This window comes from Vespa velutina, chromosome 22 (genome assembly GCF_912470025.1).
Source record: "Vespa velutina chromosome 22, iVesVel2.1, whole genome shotgun sequence".
In the NCBI taxonomy this organism is placed as follows: Eukaryota; Metazoa; Arthropoda; class Insecta; order Hymenoptera; family Vespidae; genus Vespa; species Vespa velutina.
The window spans coordinates 2,677,186-2,699,439 of record NC_062209.1 but is presented as its reverse complement, the minus strand read 5'-3'; the positions used below and the strand labels follow the sequence as shown (position 1 = coordinate 2,699,439).

General features: G+C 31.6%; 3 protein-coding genes across 8 annotated transcripts in view; all 3 read left to right on the top strand.

Annotated features, from left to right (window-relative positions):
* Window positions 1-70: 70 nt before the first annotated feature.
* Window positions 71-5,756, top strand: LOC124956452 (nonsense-mediated mRNA decay factor SMG5). The gene is made up of 8 exons (XM_047512272.1): window positions 71-423; window positions 965-1,187; window positions 1,296-1,460; window positions 1,574-1,845; window positions 1,918-2,098; window positions 2,257-4,057; window positions 4,190-4,525; window positions 4,685-5,756. The coding sequence occupies exons 1-8, from the start codon at window positions 350-352 to the stop codon at window positions 4,750-4,752; spliced, it is 3,120 nt and encodes a 1,039-aa protein (XP_047368228.1). The 5' UTR covers window positions 71-349; the 3' UTR covers window positions 4,753-5,756.
* LOC124956453 (ubiquilin-1) lies at window positions 5,638-10,564 on the top strand. Of its 2 annotated transcripts, XM_047512274.1 has the most exons (8): window positions 5,638-5,756; window positions 6,080-6,288; window positions 6,403-6,601; window positions 6,980-7,268; window positions 7,414-8,073; window positions 8,242-8,374; window positions 8,486-8,618; window positions 8,718-10,564. In XM_047512274.1, exons 2-8 carry the CDS (start codon window positions 6,187-6,189, stop codon window positions 8,792-8,794), a joined length of 1,593 nt encoding a protein of 530 aa, XP_047368230.1. In that variant the 5' UTR covers window positions 5,638-5,756; window positions 6,080-6,186; the 3' UTR covers window positions 8,795-10,564. The 2 variants fall into 2 exon arrangements, with proteins under 2 accessions (XP_047368230.1, XP_047368229.1); XM_047512273.1 differs by lacking the exon at window positions 5,638-5,756 and having other exon boundaries at window positions 5,820-6,288.
* A 1,228-nt stretch (window positions 10,565-11,792) lies between these two features.
* Window positions 11,793-22,254, top strand: part of LOC124956475 (myb-like protein Q) — a 42,171-nt gene continuing 31,709 nt past the window's right edge. For 2 of the 5 annotated variants that reach the window (XM_047512334.1, XM_047512333.1), the window contains exon 1: window positions 11,793-12,423. The gene's annotated coding sequence lies outside the window, so the exon portion shown is untranslated. Of the gene's footprint in view, window positions 12,424-14,126; window positions 15,089-22,254 lie in introns of those variants that run through there. The other 3 variants (XM_047512332.1, XM_047512335.1, XM_047512330.1) reach the window with 2 other exon arrangements.

The window sequence follows — 22,254 nt, the reverse complement described above, 5'->3', positions numbered from 1 at the left end:
ATTTATACGTATCCATATCTATACATATATATATATATATATATATGTATATATAACGACTTGGCTTACATTGCAAGCGTCAGTAGTAAGTTTTGTAGTTTTCTAACTGTGTGCGCGCGCGTAACGTTATGCATATAGTCCTTTAACAGACTTTTTGTTCTGAAAACGCGGGGTGTTAAGCATAAATTCACCGTTAAGGTAGCTTCGTCATTTACGAAGAATTATTTTCAAACTAAGGGAAGGCGAATGTCGTGTTTTCTTATCGTGATTTGGAGGTACGCGTGTCATGAGACCGCGGGGAAATGAATAATGACGAATCGGTTGGGGATTAAAATATGATTCGAGCAAGATGAGGAGGACGTACAATACCACTGTAGATGCCCGAACATCTGATTGCGTCGAATTTACTAGGCGTTTGTACAAGTAAAAGCAATCATTATCTGTTTTATTTTTTTTTTTTTTTTTTTTTTTTTTTTTTTTTTTTATATATATATATATATTTTTGTTTTTCTTTCCTTTTTCTATATTTACTTCTTATCGAGCAATTGAATTATAATACTTTTACTTGATTCTTTCTCTTTTCTTGACCTTTTCTTTTTCCTTCTTTTTTTCTTTTCTCTTTTTCTTTTTCCCCTAAAATATGTCGAATTATTTTTGAGAAGTGGTTCCGTATAACCTAACGAGGAACATCAATTTTAATTGCTATGCCGTTCATCGTAGACGTTTAATATCATGTTCCTTTCATTTCAAAAGTTTAATCTAAAACGATATTATGACCTTTATTATTTTAATATTTATTTTTTTTCTTTTCTTCTTTTTTTTTTTTTTTTTAAGACAATTTCTCTCTTGATATTAAATTTAGTATGCTATTTTGGTACAGTGCTTATTATTATTGCTTTGGTTTTGGACCCAATGGAATTAGATTTATGTAACTTTTATCGATCAGAAAATAAATATATTTCAGAAATATAACAGACGTTGCTAAAAGATTGGATGAACAGAGGAGTCGAGCATTAACAGTAACAGATATATTTATTCCTTCTGGTGAAGTGTTAAGAGTGAAATTAAAGGATTATTGTGAGAGATTAATTTTTAAAGATCCCGTTGGTCATGGTCGTAAAACTGAAGAATTATTATGGAGAAAAGGGTTTTATGACATTGTATATGCAGCAAAAAAATTACGAAAGGTAATAATCCATAGGTTTATGAATTCATGATTTTCTTTTTTTTTTTTTTTTTTTTTTTTTCCTTTCAAACTGTTCATAAAAATAATTAAAGATAATGTTATATCATAGAATAATGCCTGGAGCGATGCAGAGAAAGCATTATTATTTGTTCACTTGGCAGTTGGTATAGGATTTTATCATCATTTGATATTAAGATTACAATTGGAATATGGTTTAGATTTAGTTGGTGTCATTGATTTTGCATTCACTCACAATGAAACTGGAGCATTACATGTAAGTAATTTTATTTTAATAAAATGTGTTGACTCATAAAAAAAAAAAAAAAAAAACCGACAAGTTATATAAAATATTATTTTTTTTTTTTTTTTTTTTTTTTTTTCTTGCAGACCAAAAATAAAAATGGTGGTCAATCTAAAGTTAATACAGAGGAAGTGAAACAATGTGTTATGAGACTCATTCACAGAAGTTTGGTATGTCTGGGTGATTTGACTAGATACAAATTGGAATTAGATCCAAATTGGGATCCTATGATAGCAAATAGATATTACAAAATGGCGATATGCATAGATCCAAATATTGGAATGTCACATAATCAACTTGGTACAGTGGCAGGCAATAAAAATTATGGACTCGATGCAGTATATTATTACATGAGATGGTTAGTATAATTTATTTAATATTTTTTTTCTTTTTTTAATATCTGATAAGTCTCATAAATAGTACTTTACAGTGTTCTATGTTCTGAACCCTTTGAAGGAGCAGAAGGTAATTTGAAGAGAGCCATTATTACTTATTCAATATGTTCCGATGATAAATGTTCAGTACAGCATTGTATATCAAGATTGTTATCTCTGTTGCAATTGTGGGATTGTGAAATTCCAAATTCTGATCGTGTAAATCAAGAGTGCCAGGTATATTTTAAATGAAACATATGTCACATTACATGTATAGTATCTTATATAGAATCATGTTCTCTTTTTCTCTTTCTCTCTCTCTCTCTCTCTCTCTCTCTCTCTCTCTTTTTTTTTCTTTTTCTTTTTCTTTTTTTTTTTTCCCCTTTCCTTTTTAGGATCTTTTAAATGACATTGAGTTTTGTTTGAGCATGGAACAAGTTGATTCAAATAATCCAATAGATATTAAAAATGATGATAACATTGAAAATTATCTTCAATCGTGCAGAAATGAAAATGTATCTTACTTAACGGATGAAATAATATTTAAAATTGTTGCCATCTGTCTAATGTCAATTTCCAAATTAAAAAGTAAAGAATCCACTGAAGTGCATGGTGTCATTGCTATAACATTAGCGATATTATCACAATTAGTACAATTTGCTATAACGCGAATACAGGAGTCATTGATAGACGTGCCATCAGCTTTAACCGAAGTAACAAATAATAAACCTTGTTCTATAGAAAATGATGTTAAACAGAATATGTTTAATAATTCGGACGTAGCTGGAGTATATGAAGAACAAAAAAAAGAAAAAATTGGAAATGCATATAAAGGCAAAGAATCTACTGATTTAAATAATATTGATAAAAATTTGAATAATGTGAAGCAAATCTTAGAAAGTAATGGAAATGCATATCAAAGTACAAAAAAGACACCTGACAAAACAAAAAGTTTACTCACAAAACTTCGACGTCGAAAGAGAAGAAATAGTTCAGATTCCGAGGGAAGTGATATAAATCAGATGAATGTAGGATCCTCTAGCGACGAAGCAAATACGGATATTTCTGAAACTGAGGATGATATTCTCAGCGAAGGAAATATATTGTCAGATGATGGTTTATCCGATGAAATAACTGACGAAGAAGGTATTTCCAAAGAAACAAAATTAGAAACTGTCAATATTAAATCAAACGAACAGTTAAATGGTGAAAACAGTATTGATAATGATACAACAAATTACACAGAAACTGTAGCTTTTCAAAATGGAGAAAATACCCATTTACAAAATGGCGGTAGTCTTAAAAATGATGACAAAAAGGATTTAAAAGTGATGAATGAAAAAGAATCAATAGAAAACTCTAAAAGTACTACTACTATAACAGCAAATATTAATTCAGGCACTGCATTGGATGAAATTGGTGGATCAATAAATGCAATAACATATGTGGCACAATTGAAAAAACATAATTTGAAGCCAAACGACAGTTTGAAAATTTTAGAAGGTCAAGGGATACTTGCATCAATAAAAATTTGTTGTGATTGGTTAAGAAGTAATCATGATATCATAAGATTGTGTACAAGAAGTTCAAAAATATTACTTAAACGAATAACGATATTACTAAATTTAATAAACATTAATACGGACGTTATCTTAAGAGATTGGGATACAAACACTATTTTTGTTTCAAATGCTGAAGATTTACAAAAACTTGTGAAGCTCGTTCCACTTCCTGAAGATTTAGATTTGAGAGGTGTTAATATATTGGAAGATGCTCAAAAAAGTTTAAATTGGAAGATATTACATAAGTGTAAGATGAATAAACAAATGGAGATACTGCTAAGGGCATTAAAATTAATTGAATTTGGACATTATCTCAGTTCTACTAAAGATTCTGGGATAAAATATGACAATGATAACAAATTGTTTATAACGATCAATCCAAATATTTCTAGTGCAATAAAGGGTGATAATCTAGAGAATAAAGACATAGAAGCAAATCATTCAAGAGGAAAATTAATGAGACATATGGGAAGACTTTGGTTAAAAGCTGAAGTAAGAGCCTTAGAGACCCGTTTGCGATCTAGATTGATGTCACCTTATTTGGTACCTGATCACGAAGCTTTAGCCAAACATACTCCTGCTCTTAAACGTTTGGTATATGCAAAGAAATTTATTGTGGTCATTCCTACCGTTGGTAAAAACAGTTTAATATATTTTAATAAAATAGATTATATTTTCTAATATTATCAAACGTCGCATTGATATATATTTATATATATATATATATATATATTTTTTTTTTTAAATAAAAAATTTCAATTTATAGTTGTCTCTGCTTTGGATGAAGTAAAACGAATAAGTGGTCGTGCCAGAGAGGCAACCAGATGGTTAGAAACACAACTTCGAAAAGGATCAAGATTTTTACGAGCGCAAAGACCGCACGAACGATTAGCACTTCCTTTGATTAAAGGTCCAAGGCCAAAGGATAAAGAAGCATGGTTATTTTTTCAAATAATAGAATGCTGCCACTACCTTACACAACAAACGAAAGTTGGATTAACAAACGACACAGAGGCTCCAGTTGTAACACTTCTTACAGGTTGTAGTCCAGATGAAAAAAGAAGTTTTACTTTTAGTCCTGATGGATTAGCAAAAAGTGCAGGTAATTTATATTTATTAAAAATAATAATAAATCGATGTAGAATATTTATCTCTGTATGTATATGTACATATATACATACAAATATATATATATACATATACATATATATATATATATATATATATATTTATATGTTATTATTAACATTGTTATTATTAGGTGTTAACATCGAACATATAGAATCATTTCATACAAAGTGGAAAGCATCTAGCAAAAGTCATGGTTGAGCAGAATCAATGCTCGTGCAATGTCTATTATCTGCTGCTATCTCAAATTGAAGAGATAACAAACGATACGTCCGTCTAAAAAGAGCTGCTCAAGTTCTGCTCGGGCGAATACGACGAAGGGGTTGGAAACCCATGAAAAAAAGAAAATTAATTTTTCTGAAATAAATTCGTGGAAATAATATCTTTGTCCACAAAGAAATTCTAAGTAAAAGAATGTTTTCTTTCTAACCATTCATAATTTTTTTTTCCCCTTTTTTTCTCCTTTTTTTTCCTTTTTTTTTTTTTTTTTAAGTTAAACATTGTATTTTTAAAGTAAACGTTTTTGAATATTAACAAGGCTATATATTTAACATTTTATTTATCATGCCCTTCACTTTTTAATCCTTATTTTAAATCTTATAACAAGTACCTCAAAATAAAATGCTTTAATACGGTCGAAATTATATATTACTTCTTTGATTAGGGGAAAAAAAAAAAATTAATGTGAATCATAAATCATGAATCATTCAAAATATTTTACATGCAACATCATCAACGATTTCACAATGATATACATACGAATTACTATCGTGTATATATATATATACTATATATACTTTTCATAAGATAAAATACCACTTAAAAGCTTCCACGTGGTAATACAAAAGCAACCAGGACAAAAATATACAGCTGGTAACTACTGAAATATATCAATTCGAATTGATTATATTATTATCCATGATGATCTTGCAAAATAAATAATAATTAATATAAATATACTATTTATTTACCCATCATATTATCTCTTAAAATATTTTTATTATATTATTTGTATTAAAAATTTAAAAGATTTTAATTATTTATTTCCATGCACGTTTACATATATACATATCTACCAGGCAACACCCCACCTGTACCTTTTATAGCATACGTGTGGATTAATAAAACCAGTACTTTTACGTTGTACTTGTGGCAACGTAACATAACCTATAAGTTTGGAAATCGATGATTTTTCGATACAAAAGGTAATATTAATAGATTAGTGAAAAACAATAAGATTATAAATATTTTTCATTAAACGAGAATATTCAATCGAGATACGATATATCGATCATTAAATTATACGTCCTATATCATTTTATGTTAATTGAAATATCGTCGTATACTTTGACGTGTGTGTATGTATTGCGGTTTCCTCGTTTCTCGTATTATATATCTTTCAGCGTTAGAATAGTTGATCAAGTTGGCCCTTCTATGTAGACTTTATAGTTCTTTGGTATAACTTGTTAGACAAAATTCAGAAGTAGTTACTTCGAAAATTGAGAAGAAATTAAACCTGTGATTTGAGGTGGCGTGCAAGAAGCCGAGGTTGTGGAAAAGTTTTGTGCGCAATTGAGAATTCCGACGGTAGAGAATTGAAAGCGTCGAAAGTAACGAGTCATCTACCAAATCAAGATGGCAGAAGGGCAAGAGAATCGGAAGAAGATCACTATTAACGTTAAAACGCCGAAAGAAAAACAGAGCGTTGAAATAGAGGAGGATGCGACGATTAAAGATGTAAGTGTCATAAAGTATCGTTTGATCGAACGTTTACTATCTTAGATTTTACGATGAAACATCAGCTGTCATTCATGGGTTAGTTTTAATTATTACTTTTTCTTAAATAAACAGTTTAAAGAGGCGGTCTCGAAGAAATTTAACGCCCAGATAGATCAATTGTGTTTGATATTCTCGGGGAAGATTATGAAAGATCATGAAACACTTACTACACATAATGTCAAGGATGGTTTGACCGTACATTTGGTTATCAAAGCACCCCGCACACCAACCAACCAAACTCAAGAGTCCGTATCGTCTCAGAGACCACAAGGTACGATATTTTTCATTTTATTTATTTCTTATTATATATTTATTATTTATACTATCAAATATTTTCTATATAAATTTATATTAAAGATATGTTTCTTTTTTTCTTTTTCTTTTTTTTTTTTTTTTTTTTTTTTTTTCAAGATATCTAATTTGTATTTATAATTGAAGAATCAAATTTTCCACATTTTTAACGACATCATTCTTTTCATATTAAATATGTTAGAATATCAAATGTAAGATATTGAACAGAAATATCAATGTATATATAATGTGTGTGTGTGTGTGTGTGTATATATATATATATAGCCATTCTATATGTACTACATCATATTTTACAATATGATGAAATATTTATTTTTTTTTGTATTTCATGTTCCAGCTGATATAAGTGCCAGTCCTTTTGGTCTTGGTAGCTTAGGTGGACTTATGGGGTTAGAATCTCTTGGATTAGGTTCTGCTAATTTTATAGATTTGCAGCAACGTTTACAACGTGAATTATTGTCGAATCCAGAAACAATGCGTCAAGTTCTTGATAATCCATTGGTGCAAAGCTTTATGAATGATCCAGAGAATATGCGCAATTTGGTCACAACTAATCCCCAAATGCAGGAACTTATGCAAAGTAATCCTGAAATTAGTCATATGCTAAATAATCCAGAACTTTTAAGGTAAATATATAATATCATAAGATAAATAAATATAATTATAAAGAAAGAGAGTAATAATAATGATAAATAAAATATAAAAGTTATTTAACAGAATTTTATTTGATAAGTAAAAAAACAATATAACATAGGAAATATATTTCTATAGACAAACAATGGAGCTAGCCCGTAATCCATCTATGCTACAAGAGCTAATGCGTTCACATGATCGTGCTCTATCTAATCTTGAGAGTATTCCTGGTGGATATAGTGCTTTACGCCGCATGTATAGAGATATTCAAGAACCTATGCTTGCTGCTGCAGCAAACGAACGTAATCCTTTTGCAGCATTGGTAGAAAACAGCAATAATCAAGATGGACAAACTAATCCACAGCAAGGTCAAGAAAATAGAGATCCTTTACCCAATCCCTGGAATCAAAGTCAGAATGAAACTTCTAATCAAGGTCAACAACAAGGTCAGGGCAGAGGCCTTTTGGATTCACCTGGAATGCAAAGTCTTGCAGCGCAAATGATGGAGAATCCTCAATTAATGAGAAATATGTTAAATGCCCCGTATACAAGATCCGTATTAGAAGCTATGGCAGCCGATCCAGCCATGGCCAGTAGAGTGATAGCTGCAAATCCATTTCTTAGGTCAAACCCACAAATGCAAGAACAAATGCGCGCTATGATGCCGGCTTTTATACAACAAATGCAAAATCCACAAATACAAAATGTCGTCACCAATCCGGATGCTTTAGCTGCCATTATGCAAATTCAGCAGGGCATGGAGCAGCTACGAACCGTTGCACCCGAACTCGTTGAAAAGTAAGTGATTAAATATTAATTTCTACGGTATTCGTAAATTTTTATTACGAATAAAATATTAGGGAGGGCGGCCGGGTGGGGAAGGGGAAGGAGGAAAGAAAGAAAATAGGTTTTACGTGATTATCGATGATTTATAAAAACTGAATTATATACGTTATAATTATCTAGCTTAGGACTAACTGTACCTAGCGCACCGGCAACAACACCGGGAAATACAGCTACCACAACTTCAAATCCATCGACAGGGCAAACAACGGATACGAATCAGCAGGATGCATTTTCTCAATTTATGGCTCGCATGGTAAGTATATATTATGTATATATCTCTTTCTAATAAATCATTTTATCTATGTACAATATACTTCATTATTTTCCTTATTGTCGATTATGAAATTTTTTGTTCGTGTATTAGGTATCAGCAATGGCACTAAATCAAGGAGTAGAAGTCGACGGGCAACCTGTACCACCACCAGAAGAACGTTACAGAGCACAGTTAGAACAACTTACGGCTATGGGTTTTGTGAACAGAGATGCTAATTTACAAGGTATTAAATATAACGAAGATCATAAAGAACTCTCGTTGATTGGTTTAAAATGATATAGGGCCATTCATAGGATGATTTAATGAATTTTTTTTCTTTTAGCTTTGATCGCTACTTTTGGAGATATAAATGCTGCTGTTGAGAGACTATTGGCTAATGGACAAGTATCTATGAGCTAACCACCAATCTGCAATACTGTTATTCCATTACTATCTTTAATTATATCCTTATTTACCTCTTACGACTGGCATGAAGAAAGATACACGAGGTAACTGGCTATTGAAAATTATAAACTTCTAATCTGAATCTTGACAGAATACATACTACTGACACGTTTAATATGCATTTGTACATTTAATCCGATTAGTACTTGCTCAGTTCTTTTCCGATCATTTTTTACTAGAACAACAAATATCAGCAGTTAAGATTACATTTCAAAATCCGTTTCCCATAAATGCCGAATCTCCTTAAATGTTATTCTTTCTTTTTTGTTTTTTTTCTCCACCCCTCCTCTTCGTCCCCTCCTCCCTTTTTTCTTCTTTTTCTTTTTTTTCTCTCCTTCTTTTTTCCTTCTCTTTTTTTTTTTTTTTTTTTTTTTTTTTTTTTTTTTGATGTGCTCTAAAACAAAATATATATATATAAAACTCTGTTGATATATCCTATTACACTTGGAAATTATTTCTGGTGTTTCTTAGAAACGATCAAACCTGCATGGAAAATAGATTGCTGCTGCTCATTGTATTGCTTCGGGCTTTATCCATGATATATTCTCTAATCGGTTTTTCATAAATATAATATTAATAATAATAATAATATAATTATTATAATAATTATACAATAGGAGGTATATTCACCTGTATTATAAATCATAATATACAAATTATTAATACATTTTTAAGAAAAATAAATGCAGAAATTATGAGATATATATATATATATGTGTGTGTATATATATATATGTATATATATATATATATATATTACGATATATATATATATTGGACGTATGATGTTATGCATATCTTGTTTAGTTTCATGCGAGTTTTACGTTGAAAACGTATAATAGTGATACGTTTTAGCTTGTTCTATTTTCTGTCGTTTTGAAAATACAAATTTACATATAAACAAAATTTAACGAAAGCTAGTTGGATAAATATTTTCCATGGAAGTTTGGAGAGTATAAGTATGTTTATATATATATATATATATATATATATATATATATATATATATATATATATAAACAAAAAAAAATATATATATATATAAACAAAAAAGTATATATATAAACAAAAATAACAAAAAAAAAATTCAATATTTTTTCCGTTATTCTTCACGTTGATATGCACCATCCTTTTTTTTGTTTTTTTTTTTTTTTTTTTTTTATTATTTTTCTTTTTACTTTCTTTTTTTTCCTTTTTTTTTCTATTTTTTTTTTTTTTTTTTTTTTTTTTTTTTGGATTTAATTTAGCCTGCCTATAAACATAAACGTATTAAGCGTTATATGTCTTGTAATACAAATTTTAGAGATTTGTAGCGTGGCGATCAAGAAACTAATGACGTAGGTTGTTTATAGAAGAGCGTACGTAAAGATTGACTTGATAAAAAAGCGTCACATGTAAATGTGTTGAAATTTAAACCTAATTAATTGTCGGTTAGTTTTAAGGTATTAAAAGAAAAACAGAAAAATGAAAAAAAAGAAGAAAAAGAGAAAAAAAAGAAAAGAAAAGAAAAGAAAAGAAAAGAAAAGAAAAAAAAAAACGGTGAATGTTGTAAATTATCTTTATCGAGAGGAAATATCTATTATTTCAATATTTTGGATTAATGTACGATTAAAGAAAATATACGTACGCATTATATTATCCTTTATGTATATTCAATATATTTCACTGAAACAAGACATTCTGTAAAACCAATTGTATTACAAATAAAATTGTGGTTGATTCATATCGATCGGTTTACGACTATCGTTGCTTATATATGCTTCTGTATATTATCGATCGTAGCGTAGTAATAGAAATAATGTAACGTTCAAGCAATATACACATACATACATATACACACTATATATACTTTATTAGTATTATAAATATCATCGATAAACTGAATATTTTAATAATCGTGTATATATATATATATATATACATACATACATACATATATATACACACACATTATTACATTGAAGCAATATACACGCATATATACACACACACTATATATACTCTATTAATATTATAAATATCATCGATAAACTGAATATTTTAATAATATATATATATATATATATATTATTATATTGGAATATATAAGTATATATAAATAATATTTTAATAACAGGGATGTTGCGAATATAATCGATAATAAGACAATTTTATCAACAATAAAAACAATCACGTCTTGCAAATTAAAAGATACAAAAAAAACAAAAAACCAATATATTACAAATTATATATATATATATATATATTACATATTATATATACCTGTATGTGTGTGTGTATACACTATATACCATATCCAGTTACTCGGATAAATAAGTAAAAATATTTGTATAATCGTGTATATACGAGCGTATATATATATATATATATATATATACATACCTATAATGTGTGTAAAAAAAAAAAAAAAAAAACAAAAACGGCGGCGAGTATATTAGTCCCATCGTTAGTCAACAGGTATCGCGTAGGGCGAAGGTATACTCGCGCCGTTCCTGGATAGGTCGCGAGAAGTGCGACGAAGAGATAGGTAGAGAGCAGTGATGCGAGGGGTGGGGGGATAGAGGAGAGGTGGTACGGCCCCTGGCGCGCGATGGGCCAGTCTTGCGCGTTGCCTCGCCGGTCGCTTGGGTCGACCGGCTGCCTCAGTCGACATTCGACCGTGCAGCGCGACGTATATTATAGTTTGGATATACGACGAGCGGCGGCCGCTGTAGTACATAATTCGCGATTGCGGCAACGCGATAGTAACAGGAACACGGTTAGCGCGCTCGCGCGCGCGCGCCAGCAACACCAGCAGCTGCCCGCACCATCAGCTTCTTTTTCTTTATCTTTTTCTTCTTCATTTTCCTCCACCTCCTTTTCTTCTTCTTCTTCTTCTTCTTCTTCTTTTTTTATTCGACGATTATTAATATTAATATTATCGATATTATTATTATTATTCTATTATTATTATTATTTTATTATTATTATTATTATTATTACTGTTATTATTATTATTATTATTATTATTATTATTATTATTATTATTAAAGGTAGCATTATTTTTATTTACTATTCTTATTATGCTTGACGATTTGGACGATCAATCGTGAATATATTTCCGATTGATGAAAACGAGTTATTTGATTTTTAGCGCGCAATCGGTTCGCGTTTGAAATTACGAAACTGACGAAAAGGAAGGAGAAAGAAAGAGAGAAAGAGAGAGTGAGGGAGAAGGAGAGAAAGAGAGAGAGAGAAAAAGAGAGAGAGAGAGAGTGTGATAAAGAGAGAGAAAGGAAGAGGAAGAAGATACAGAAAGAGAGAGAGAGAGAAGGAGAGCAAGATAGTAGAAGAGAACGAAGAGAAGGGAAAGAGGGGGGGAAGAAAAGATCAAGTGTCGGTAGTGGCAAGTGCGCGGGTGTTTCGCCGGATCAAAAAGTTGGATGATCTTTAAAGGTGTCTCGTTTGTTCTATCGGCCCGTTTATTTATATATATTTTAATTGCTGTCATCGGTTCGTCATCGTTATTATTTTATTCATCGATTACGACGAAACGTCGACGAAAACGTTCGGGGAAGCCAGCAAGCAACGGAATGTGGCACGAGGTGAGTTAGCAGCTCGCCCGGTTTCGCTTAACCGCGCGCGCGCGCGCGAGAAAGAGAGACAGAGAGAGAGAGAGAGAGAACGACAGAGAGAAAGAGAGAGAGAGAGAGAGAGCGAGCTCAGGGACGGACTCCCAAAGTCCCTGGACCCTTTTTCGACCTTGCGACTTCGATTTAGGGCCCTCCGTCCCTAAATCCTTTTTCTTCTGTTTTTTCTTCTTTTTTTCTTCCTCCTCTTCTTCTTCTTCTTCTTCTTCTTCTTCTTCTTCTTCTTGGTTCCTTTTTCTTATTATCTTCTTTCGCGCGCTCATGCGCGCTCTGCTCTCTACTCTCCTTTTCTCTCTCTCTCTCTCTCTCTCTTTCTATACTTCTCTCCTTCTCTCCCCTTTCTCCGCCATCAAACTATACAACTCTCTTCGTATATTCCTCCCGTTCGACTTATAATTTTTCTTCCGAACGTATTCGATCCTTCTTCTCGAAACAAGAAGACGATCATCTTTCGTACGATCGATTTTCGAAGAATCGATCATGCCGATCAATTTGACGTTACGTACGTATATATATGTATGCATGTATGCATGTATATCTATTTACTTATGTATGCATGTATGATATTTATATATGTGCATATGTATTTATAAATATATATATATATATTTTACATGTACATAGATACATATATATATATATATATATATTTGCGATCGAACGTAGAGTACACTCGATCGATCGGTCGGTAAAGTGTCGACATTTTTCTACAAAGTACAATGAATTAAAACGATATCAAAGAATATAGGAATTTTCGTTGAATCGTTTTATATCAATTTCGTGATTTTCCTTCGTACGTCTTGTTTTTCTTTCTTTCTTTTCTTCTTTCCTTTTCTTTTCTTTTTTCCTTTTCCTTTTATTTCTATATCCACATTATCTCGCTGTTAAATTACGGGGTGGGGAAGGGGGGAAATTAATCGCACGTTTTCTCTTTCTTTTTCTCCTTTTATTCTCATTTTATTATCGGACTTAGTTACGTAACGATAATCAAATATATTATTCGTTTGTTACTGTTGTTCGTTAATTTAGATCAAAAGATTTGTATTGTTTCTCTTTCTTTCTTGATCTCTTTCTTTTTCTTTTCTTTTTTTTTCTCTTTTGTATTTTTTATTTCTAATTTAAAAATCACACGTACACACACACACACACACGTAGACACGTAGACACAGATGCACGTAGTTCGTGCGTCGTATATTTAAATATACGAACGAAATAAATCGAACGTATCGTTTTTCGAGATAAGAAGAGTCGTTTAAGACATGAAGTTGTATTCGCACGAGAAGAAGCAGATGTGTAACGTTTTTATTTCCTTCTTTCTTTTTTTTTCTTTTTTCTTTTACCTTTTTTTTTTTCTTTTTCTTTTTTGAAAGGACGATCGATAAGTACGTTACCTTTTCAACGGTTCCGATCGACGTGAAGAGGGAGAGAAATAGGGAGGGAGGGGGGAGCGCGGAGACAGGTGTGGGGTGAGGAGGGGAGGGGTTATGAGAAGGAAGATCAAGATATTCTCATTCGACACGTTTCTAAGGTACGATTTAGCTCACGAACAAATTTCTGTCGTACGAGAGCGAAAAAAAAGAGGTATGGATTTTTTTTTATAAACGTATCTTTTAAACTTGCAGACCTCCTTTCTTTCTTTTTTTTTGTTTGTCCTTCTTTTCTTTTGATTCGTCATTGAAGTATCGTTTAAATATTATCTAATAAATAAATATTTTCGAGAAAGTGCGTACTTTAAGAGGTTAGGATTAAAAAAGGATGGATGGGATAATTTATTCGATGTTTCGTTTGTAGCTTATTATTTGTCGATTAAAATCCATTCAGATAGAATATTTCGGATTAATTACGTGCGATTAAATTATTCAAGGCCATATATATATATATATATATATATATATATATATATAATGCGTGTATATGTATGTATCTCGAAGTAAATGTTTTATCGTGGCAAGTCATCGATCAATTTTAAAATATACGCTTTGAATTTTCGCGCCATGGTAGTGAACTTGTATCGAGTGGTGGTAGTTCATTCGTTACCATTTAAAAAATTTGCTATCGATTTAATCTAATTTTTTATTTTTATTTTTTATACATTATATGTAATATTAATAATCCACACACACATATATATATATATACATACTCTTAAGATTTTTAATCTTATTATCAGAGCTCTTTATCTTCGTATATAATATTACATGCATATCATCAGCGCGTATTTATGTTTTTGCAAAAAAGAAAAGAAAAAGAAAAAAAAAGAGAAATACATCGAAAGTGAAGGTGAAAAAAGAATATTTCATACAAATACATATAGGTAGAATTTTTTAGAAATGAGAAAATATTAATACGATTTATAGGTTATTTGATTTAAGAGATTATTATTTTCGCCAATCATCGCTCACCTCTATTCCCCCCTCACCGCCTCCGTCCCATTTCGTCCCTTCTTTTCTTTCGTCACGTGTATCGCATTGTTGTTTTCTATGGCTTCCGTTCACCAAGTTAGACTCGCATTTTCTTTCCTTAAACAGTCTCAAGGGGAACGCAGTAGTCGTTCGACGTTTTCCGGACTCCTTCCGAGATTCTTCCGGGATTTATTCTACGATGGAAGATCTTCGTTTTGGTAAATCGAATATATTATATATATATATATGATGTCGTATAGAAATGGTTTTTTTTTTTTTTTAAGTATATCGAAGATTTTTAAATTAACAATGAGAAAGAACAATATACAATGCATCTAAAAAAAAAAAAAAAAAAAAAAAAAAAAAAAAGAGAAAAAAAAAAAAGAGAAAAAGAGAATATATTTTTTATATCTCACAGTATCATTTTATGGAGAGGATGGGGGGAGAGCGGGGAGGGAAATTAAGAGAAGAAGAAAAAAATGTTCAGATAATATAATTCGTACGTAAATAAATAAATAACGTTATATATCGAAGATAATATTTTCTTTATATTGAAATACATTTCAATGTACTGTTTGCTTTTATTTCTAAATGAACAATATTGATATTTTATGATTAAAAATACCGTCATTACTTAATTCGATATTTCGTTTCGAATCGAATAATTCCATAAAGTATTAAAGGCTGAGAGAGAGAGAGAAAGAGAGAGGGAGAGAGAGAGAGAGATAGAGAGATAAACAGAGAGAGAGAGAGAAAGAGAGAGAAAGAGAGAAAGAAAGAGATAGAGAAGATTAGAAGATTAGTTTTAGGTGTATTATTATCGATAGATCTCTAACGTTTGCTCAATAACAGCCAACGAGTAATTTCTTCTAGTGGATTTCGAAGCTTACGTCGACGGCCCTGAGAGAAAGAAAGAGAAAGAGAAAGAGAGAGAGAGAGAGAGAGAGAGAGAGAGAGAGAGAGAGAGAGAGAGAGAGAGAGAGAGAGAGAGAGAAGTGGCCTCGCGATTCGTGTACGCAAGATATTTTGTATCCGTTACTCCCTCGAACGCATTCCATCTCGTTGGATCTCTCGCGGCATGAATCGATTCGTCTTCGAACGTACGTCGTACGTTTTAGATTGAAGATCGCGAGAATCGATCGTGTATATCTCTCTTTCTCTCTCTCTCTCTCTCTCTCTCTTTCTCTCTCTCTCTCACTTCGATTTCTCGATATCGACGTCATTAATCGAATTCATTCGAGTACCTATCTATTCGATAATTTCAATTCTCCATTTGTTGTTATTACATTAATCAACAAATAAATTAATCAAATTTTGATATCAATCCGATCTAGAGAAGGAATCCTTTATGTCTTTTTTTTTATATTAGAAATATATCGTATTAATGAAAAAAAGGAAAAGGAAAAAAGAAAAATAAATAAATGAATGAATGAACGAATGAATAAAGAAAAAAGATAATTCGTTTGTAGAACGTATGTATAAGTGTATCTATTTACTTTATCTTTTTTATTTATTTATTTATTTATTTATTTTATAATATTTTTTATCAGATTACGTTCAACAAACGAGCGAAATTAATTTTATCCACTTTTCGATACGATTTATTTTCAAACATGGAATTATATATGGGTAGACGTACTCGCAATATGTCAATTAAATCGTCCAATCAAAAACGGAGCAATTCATCGGGGAGATTTATTTTTAATCGCGACGAAATAATAAATAGATATTTTAATAGATAATTTCTCTCTCTCTCTCTCTCTTTTTTTATTTCTTTCTTTCTTTTTTTAATTATTCTTTTTCTTTAATATCCTAAAGCTTTCCTCTTCGTTCGTATTCATTATGTTTTTTTTCTTTTCTTTCTTTCTTTCTTTCATTTTTATTTTTTTTATTTCGAAACGTAACAAATTTTTATTTATTTAATTATACAATATTTCGAACCAATGGACGAAAATCTTCGTGATTGAGATATTAAATTATTCCCGATAGATTCATTCGCTTAAAAAAAATTTTCTCCATTTAAATTTTTCTTTTTTATAAATCATTAATTTATATCTATATATATATATATATATATTTATGTATATATATATATGAGATCATTTAATCAGTCCTCCGATGTATTTAATAATCATTCATTATTGATTCATCGATTTATTTCGATATAGATCGATTCAGAGTATTCGAATAGTATATAGATAATAATTAATCTATAAATAATGAAAAGTTTGTTTAGAAAGAGTCGATCAAAATATTATTAGACTCCTATAATATGAAAGGGGGATGGATTTAGTAGTGGAATCGAATAGAAAAGTAAGCCGAGATTGTGGTCGCACGTCGAACGAATTTTTTCGAAAGCGATCTTTGAAAAAGATCTCTAACGAAGACGCACGAATTCCGTTAAATCCCTTAGGGCTCAATGGCTCTATCTCTATCGTCTTTCTAACTCTCGTCGTAAATTGGACGTGTTAAGGCTTGTGTGTCACAGCCACTTGTAAGCCGAACCCCGAAAGAAAAGATAGATAGATGGATGAATGGATAGATAGATAGATAGATAGATAGATAGATAGATAGATAGAAAGAGAGAGAGAGAGAGAGAGAGAAAAGAGAGAGAGAGAGAGAGAGAGAGAGAGACGAAGGCACATCGAAGGTTGCTTCTCGTAGCAAAGGCACTCCTTAGTTCTGGCTCAAGGTCGGACTATTAAGAGGCTAAAGCACACTGACGGGTTTACGTCCTTCTCGCGGGGAAGAGTCTCTCGCAGCTTTGAGCCTTAGCGGAAACGCTGAAGAGTAAGGAGAGAGACGAGAAGAGAGAGAGAGAGAGAGAGAGAGAGAGAGATGCCTAACTTCGTGAAGATTCTTCACGAAAAGGGCCTCATGTATTTTGTTCGTCGCTTTACGAATTTCTTTCGAAAGAAATCTTTTTTTTTTTTTTTATCTCTTTTTTCTCTCTTCTTCTTCTTCCTTCTCTCTTTCTATCTCTCTCCTTCTCTCTCTCTCTCTCTCTCTTTCTCTGTGTCTTTCTCTCGACAGGTTGTACAGTCGACATGCGCACGACAAATCGATTCGATTCGATTCGATCTCTCTTAGCCCGTTCTTGTGCTAAAGTTCGCGGTATACCGTATCGAAACGAACTGATAAGCGACTATCGAGCCCAACTACCTCCTTCCTCCATCCTTGTTTTTTTTTTCTTTTCTTTTTTTTTTCCTTTTTCCTTTTTTTTATTTTTATTTTTCCTTCCCTCATGAGATCTCTCTCTCTCTCTCTCTCTCTCTCTCTCTCTCTCTCGTTCACTATTATCTATAATGAACGTTTTGAAGGTCGATTAAATGTTTCCCTCTCTCCTTTTTCCTTTTTTTTTGTTTTTGTTTTTATATATATATATCCATTTATTTAATCATTTTTAATATTCGATAGAATGAGTGTACACAACAACCCACGTTGTTTTATATTTTATCTTATTAAACTTCTCTCTCTCTCTCTCTCTCTCTCTCTCTCTCTCTCTTTATTTTTTTCTTCTTCTTCTTTTTTCTTTTCTTTTTTTTTTTTTCGTAATGAAAACTTTAATGGTGAATCGTTTATTTGTTTTTGTAAATTTTTTCTCTTCAGCTTTTTTCTCTCCTTCTTTGTTTCTTTTTCTTTTTTCCCTTTTTCATTTAATATCCAATAATAGGAAGACATCATTTTATATTTTATCTCTATAATTAGTGTGATAGCGGGAAGATAGAAGGGAAGGGAGGGAGGGACATCGGATGAGAGAGAAATAATGGCAACTATCGAGATATTTAGATTGATTCATCTGTATTATATATTAATCGTTAGTATAAAAAAAAAAAAAAAAAAAAAAGAAAAAAAAGGAAGTTTATTACGATTTCTTATATTAATACAAACTGTAATAAATATTTATTATGTTTATATTATATATTAAAAAACGTAAATGAATTAATTTTTGTTTTCGAAGAATGTGATAGGAATGAACGAAAAAAAAAAAAAAAAAAAAAAAAAAAAAAAAAAAAAAAAAAAAAAGAAAAAGGAAGAAGAAAGAAAAAAAATATAAAAGATAATGGATTTAACCGGCTCTCTTGAGTTGTCGTTTTTAAAGTTAGATTTCTGTTAGGATTCTTTTAAGGAAGGGCAAGATGAAATTTGTCGAGCTACGCGTTATTAGAAACGCATGGGACTCGCTTGCTCGTTCAGAGAGCTCACAACACACACACACACACACACACAGACAGATAGATATATACACATACAGACATATACACACTTATACATAGATTTACATGGTTACGTTCGTGATCATCGCGCATATCGGAGGACTGGATTCGCCATGAGCTCACATAGCGAGCTTCGTATTCTTACGAAGACGCGTATTAACCGCAAGGACTCGTTTCAGCATCGGTCGGTGTTGGGGCGTGTCGACAACGACAACGACGACGACGACAACGACAACGACAACGACGAGGACAACGACGACGACGACAACAACAACAACAATAACAATAGCAACAACAACAACAACAACAACAACAACAACGACTAATAATGAGAATTGAGATTTATTACATGATCTTATTTTCTTTTCGGAAAGATCGTTCATTAGAAATTCGCTAATGAAAAGAATCTTCAAAATTTTCTTCGAAGTTTGTCGAATCGTTTCGATTTCGTGTAGTGCCGATTCCTCCTTTCACTCATACACGTATAGTATATTAGTGAGAGAGTATCGTGTATACGTGAGTATATATGTATAGATATACGTGCTCCCTCATCTGTGTATATGTGTATGTGTGCGTTTGTATATGTATGTACTTATTTCCAAAAAGATATCCGTGTCTTCCACGTTACGCCTTCGAAAACTAAAAGAGTTTATTCCGAAAGTTGTCGGTGATAAAAACTCGTCAAACACTGGCCTGTCTGTATTGACCCAAAACCACCGTTGTACGTCTCTTCTTCTTCTTCTTCTTATTCTTCCTCTTCCTCTTTTGCCTCTTCTTCTTCTTCTTCATCTTCTTCTTCTTCTTCTTCTGCCATACTTCGAATCATCGATGTAGAAACTTCGTTAACGGGAGACGTGTAAATAAGAAAAGGAAACTCTTTGCTAAACTTTTCTCGTTAATTCTCTTTTTCTTTTCTTTTCTTTTTTCTTTCCTTTTTTCTTTCTTTTTTTCTTTTCTTTTTCCTTTTTTTTTTTTTTTTATTTTTTGTTTTTTTTTTTTTTTTTTGTTTATTCCTCTCTCACCACTCTCAACGTACAAACTTTATCTCACGGCATTAATATTACGGCTACCTTGATTTTATTTCGATCGAAACGAAATGTATCGATCGAATAAATATATTGATTCAGATAATCAAACATAAAATCAGAATGAAACTGCAATTTAAATGTAAATCATAATATTTTGATATTTTTTACGATGTAATCGAGAGATACATATTTAGATTACGAGGGATTTAACTCTTCGATTTCCAATGACAATTTAAGGGCTAACACTTTTTCCTTATTTTTATTTTTATTTTTATTTTTGTTTTCCTGTCTCGCTTAGATCTGTTTCACCCATAGATCTTAAATAATTAAATCATCGATTGAACTTTGTGTACCATGTTATTTTCTTTTATCAGATAATTCAAGGATTTTATAGATTTGATTTGAATTATTTTTACGAAAAGATTTTTCGAGAAAATTTGTAGAGAAAATTCGTCGTAAATTTTTTATTGAATAGACTCGTCAAAGCTGTTGTGTAAGCAACGTTTTAAAGCTAATTGAAACAAGCAAGGTTAAAGGGAAATCATTTCTTCTAAAAGATCACTCGATCTGCCGTAGACATTAGCACGTTTTCCCACGATTCTTTAGAATCCTCTTTCTCTCTCTCCCTCTCTGTCTCTCTGTCTGTCTTTCTGTCTGTCTCTCTTTCTATCTCACTTGCGCGACCTAACCAAGCTTCACAAAATTACATTCGCGGATTTTAAACAAAGTCGTCGCGGAAGCCAAGAGGGAAGGTAAAAAAAGAAGAAGGCGAAGAGAAGGAGGAGGAGGAGGAGGAGGAGGAGGAGGAAAAGAAGGAAGAAGAAATTCCCTCCCGTAGTAAGAAAGGCCGTGAGACTTTCTGTCTGTAGATATTAGAACTTGTTTCTTATCCTACCCCTTTTGTTTCTAAGCAACATATCTATCTGCGCATTTAGCTACAATTAAGATATAGAAAAAGAAAAAAAAAAAAAAAACATATTAAAAGAAAAAAAAAGAAAAAACCACCCAAAAAAGATACATTAGAGAAAAAGAAGATCATACATAAGAGAGAATCATATTCTCATAATTATATTGGAATATAGGAGAAGAGAACAATGCATTTAAATAAATTTTCATATATTTATCTATCTTTCTTATCTATCTTACATTATAATTAACATTACTCATTGAATTAATCAACGATATATTATATATCTATCTTTTAAATTAATATTGAATAAAAAATAACAGAGATGATAAATTGATCAAGTTTCGTGAATTAATCAGATTAAATATGACTTATGAAAAATATTATTATACATTAAGCTTTGTTGATATCTAATAAGGAAAGTGAGAGAAGAGAAAAAAAAGGATGAAGAAAAAAGAAGAAGAAGAAAAAAAAAAGAAGAAGATAGATAAAATATAAATAGAAAAAGAGATTTAGGGAGATAATTTTAAATAGAGAGAGCGAGAGAAAGAGAGAGAGAGAGAGAGGAGAAAGTTAAGGGAAGAGAAGGTAAAGTACGTTAGGTAGGTAGAAGGAAGACCGTAGAAGGAGCGAAATACGAAAGGCGGGAGAGAAAAGGGAAGATGGTGGCCTCGCGCTGTCCATTCAGCGGGCACCTGCCACGTTAAATTCAGCCAGGCCCAACCTGGATCGCCGCATAGCATAACTCTCTCTCTCTCTCTCTCTCTCTCTTTCTCTCTTTCTTTTTCTCTCTTATTCCCTCCCTCTCTTTCCACTATATCCTTCTTTCTTACTCTTATGCTATGGATACGATCGAAAAAAGAGAGAAAAGAATGAGGGAGATTACGAGGAAGTGGCCCTTACCAGTAGATACATCCCTCTTACATCACTTCGTTCTTATTCTTTTAATGTTATTCGTACCACTGGTTAACGAAAGACAGACTGAGATAGAGATAAACAAAAAGAGAGAGAGAGAGGGAGCGAAAAAAAAAGATTGTAAGATTTCACACCGATAATACAACCCCTTCTCTCTCTCTCTCTCTCTTTTTCTCTCGTTTCCTTGCACGTACACTCTCTTTCTCTCTCTCTCTTTCTTGGTGTTGTAGGCATGCGAGGCAACTGTACCTTGCAACTGTTATCTAGGCAACGACCTTGCTTCTCTCTCTCTCTCTCTCTCTCTCTCTCTTTCTCTT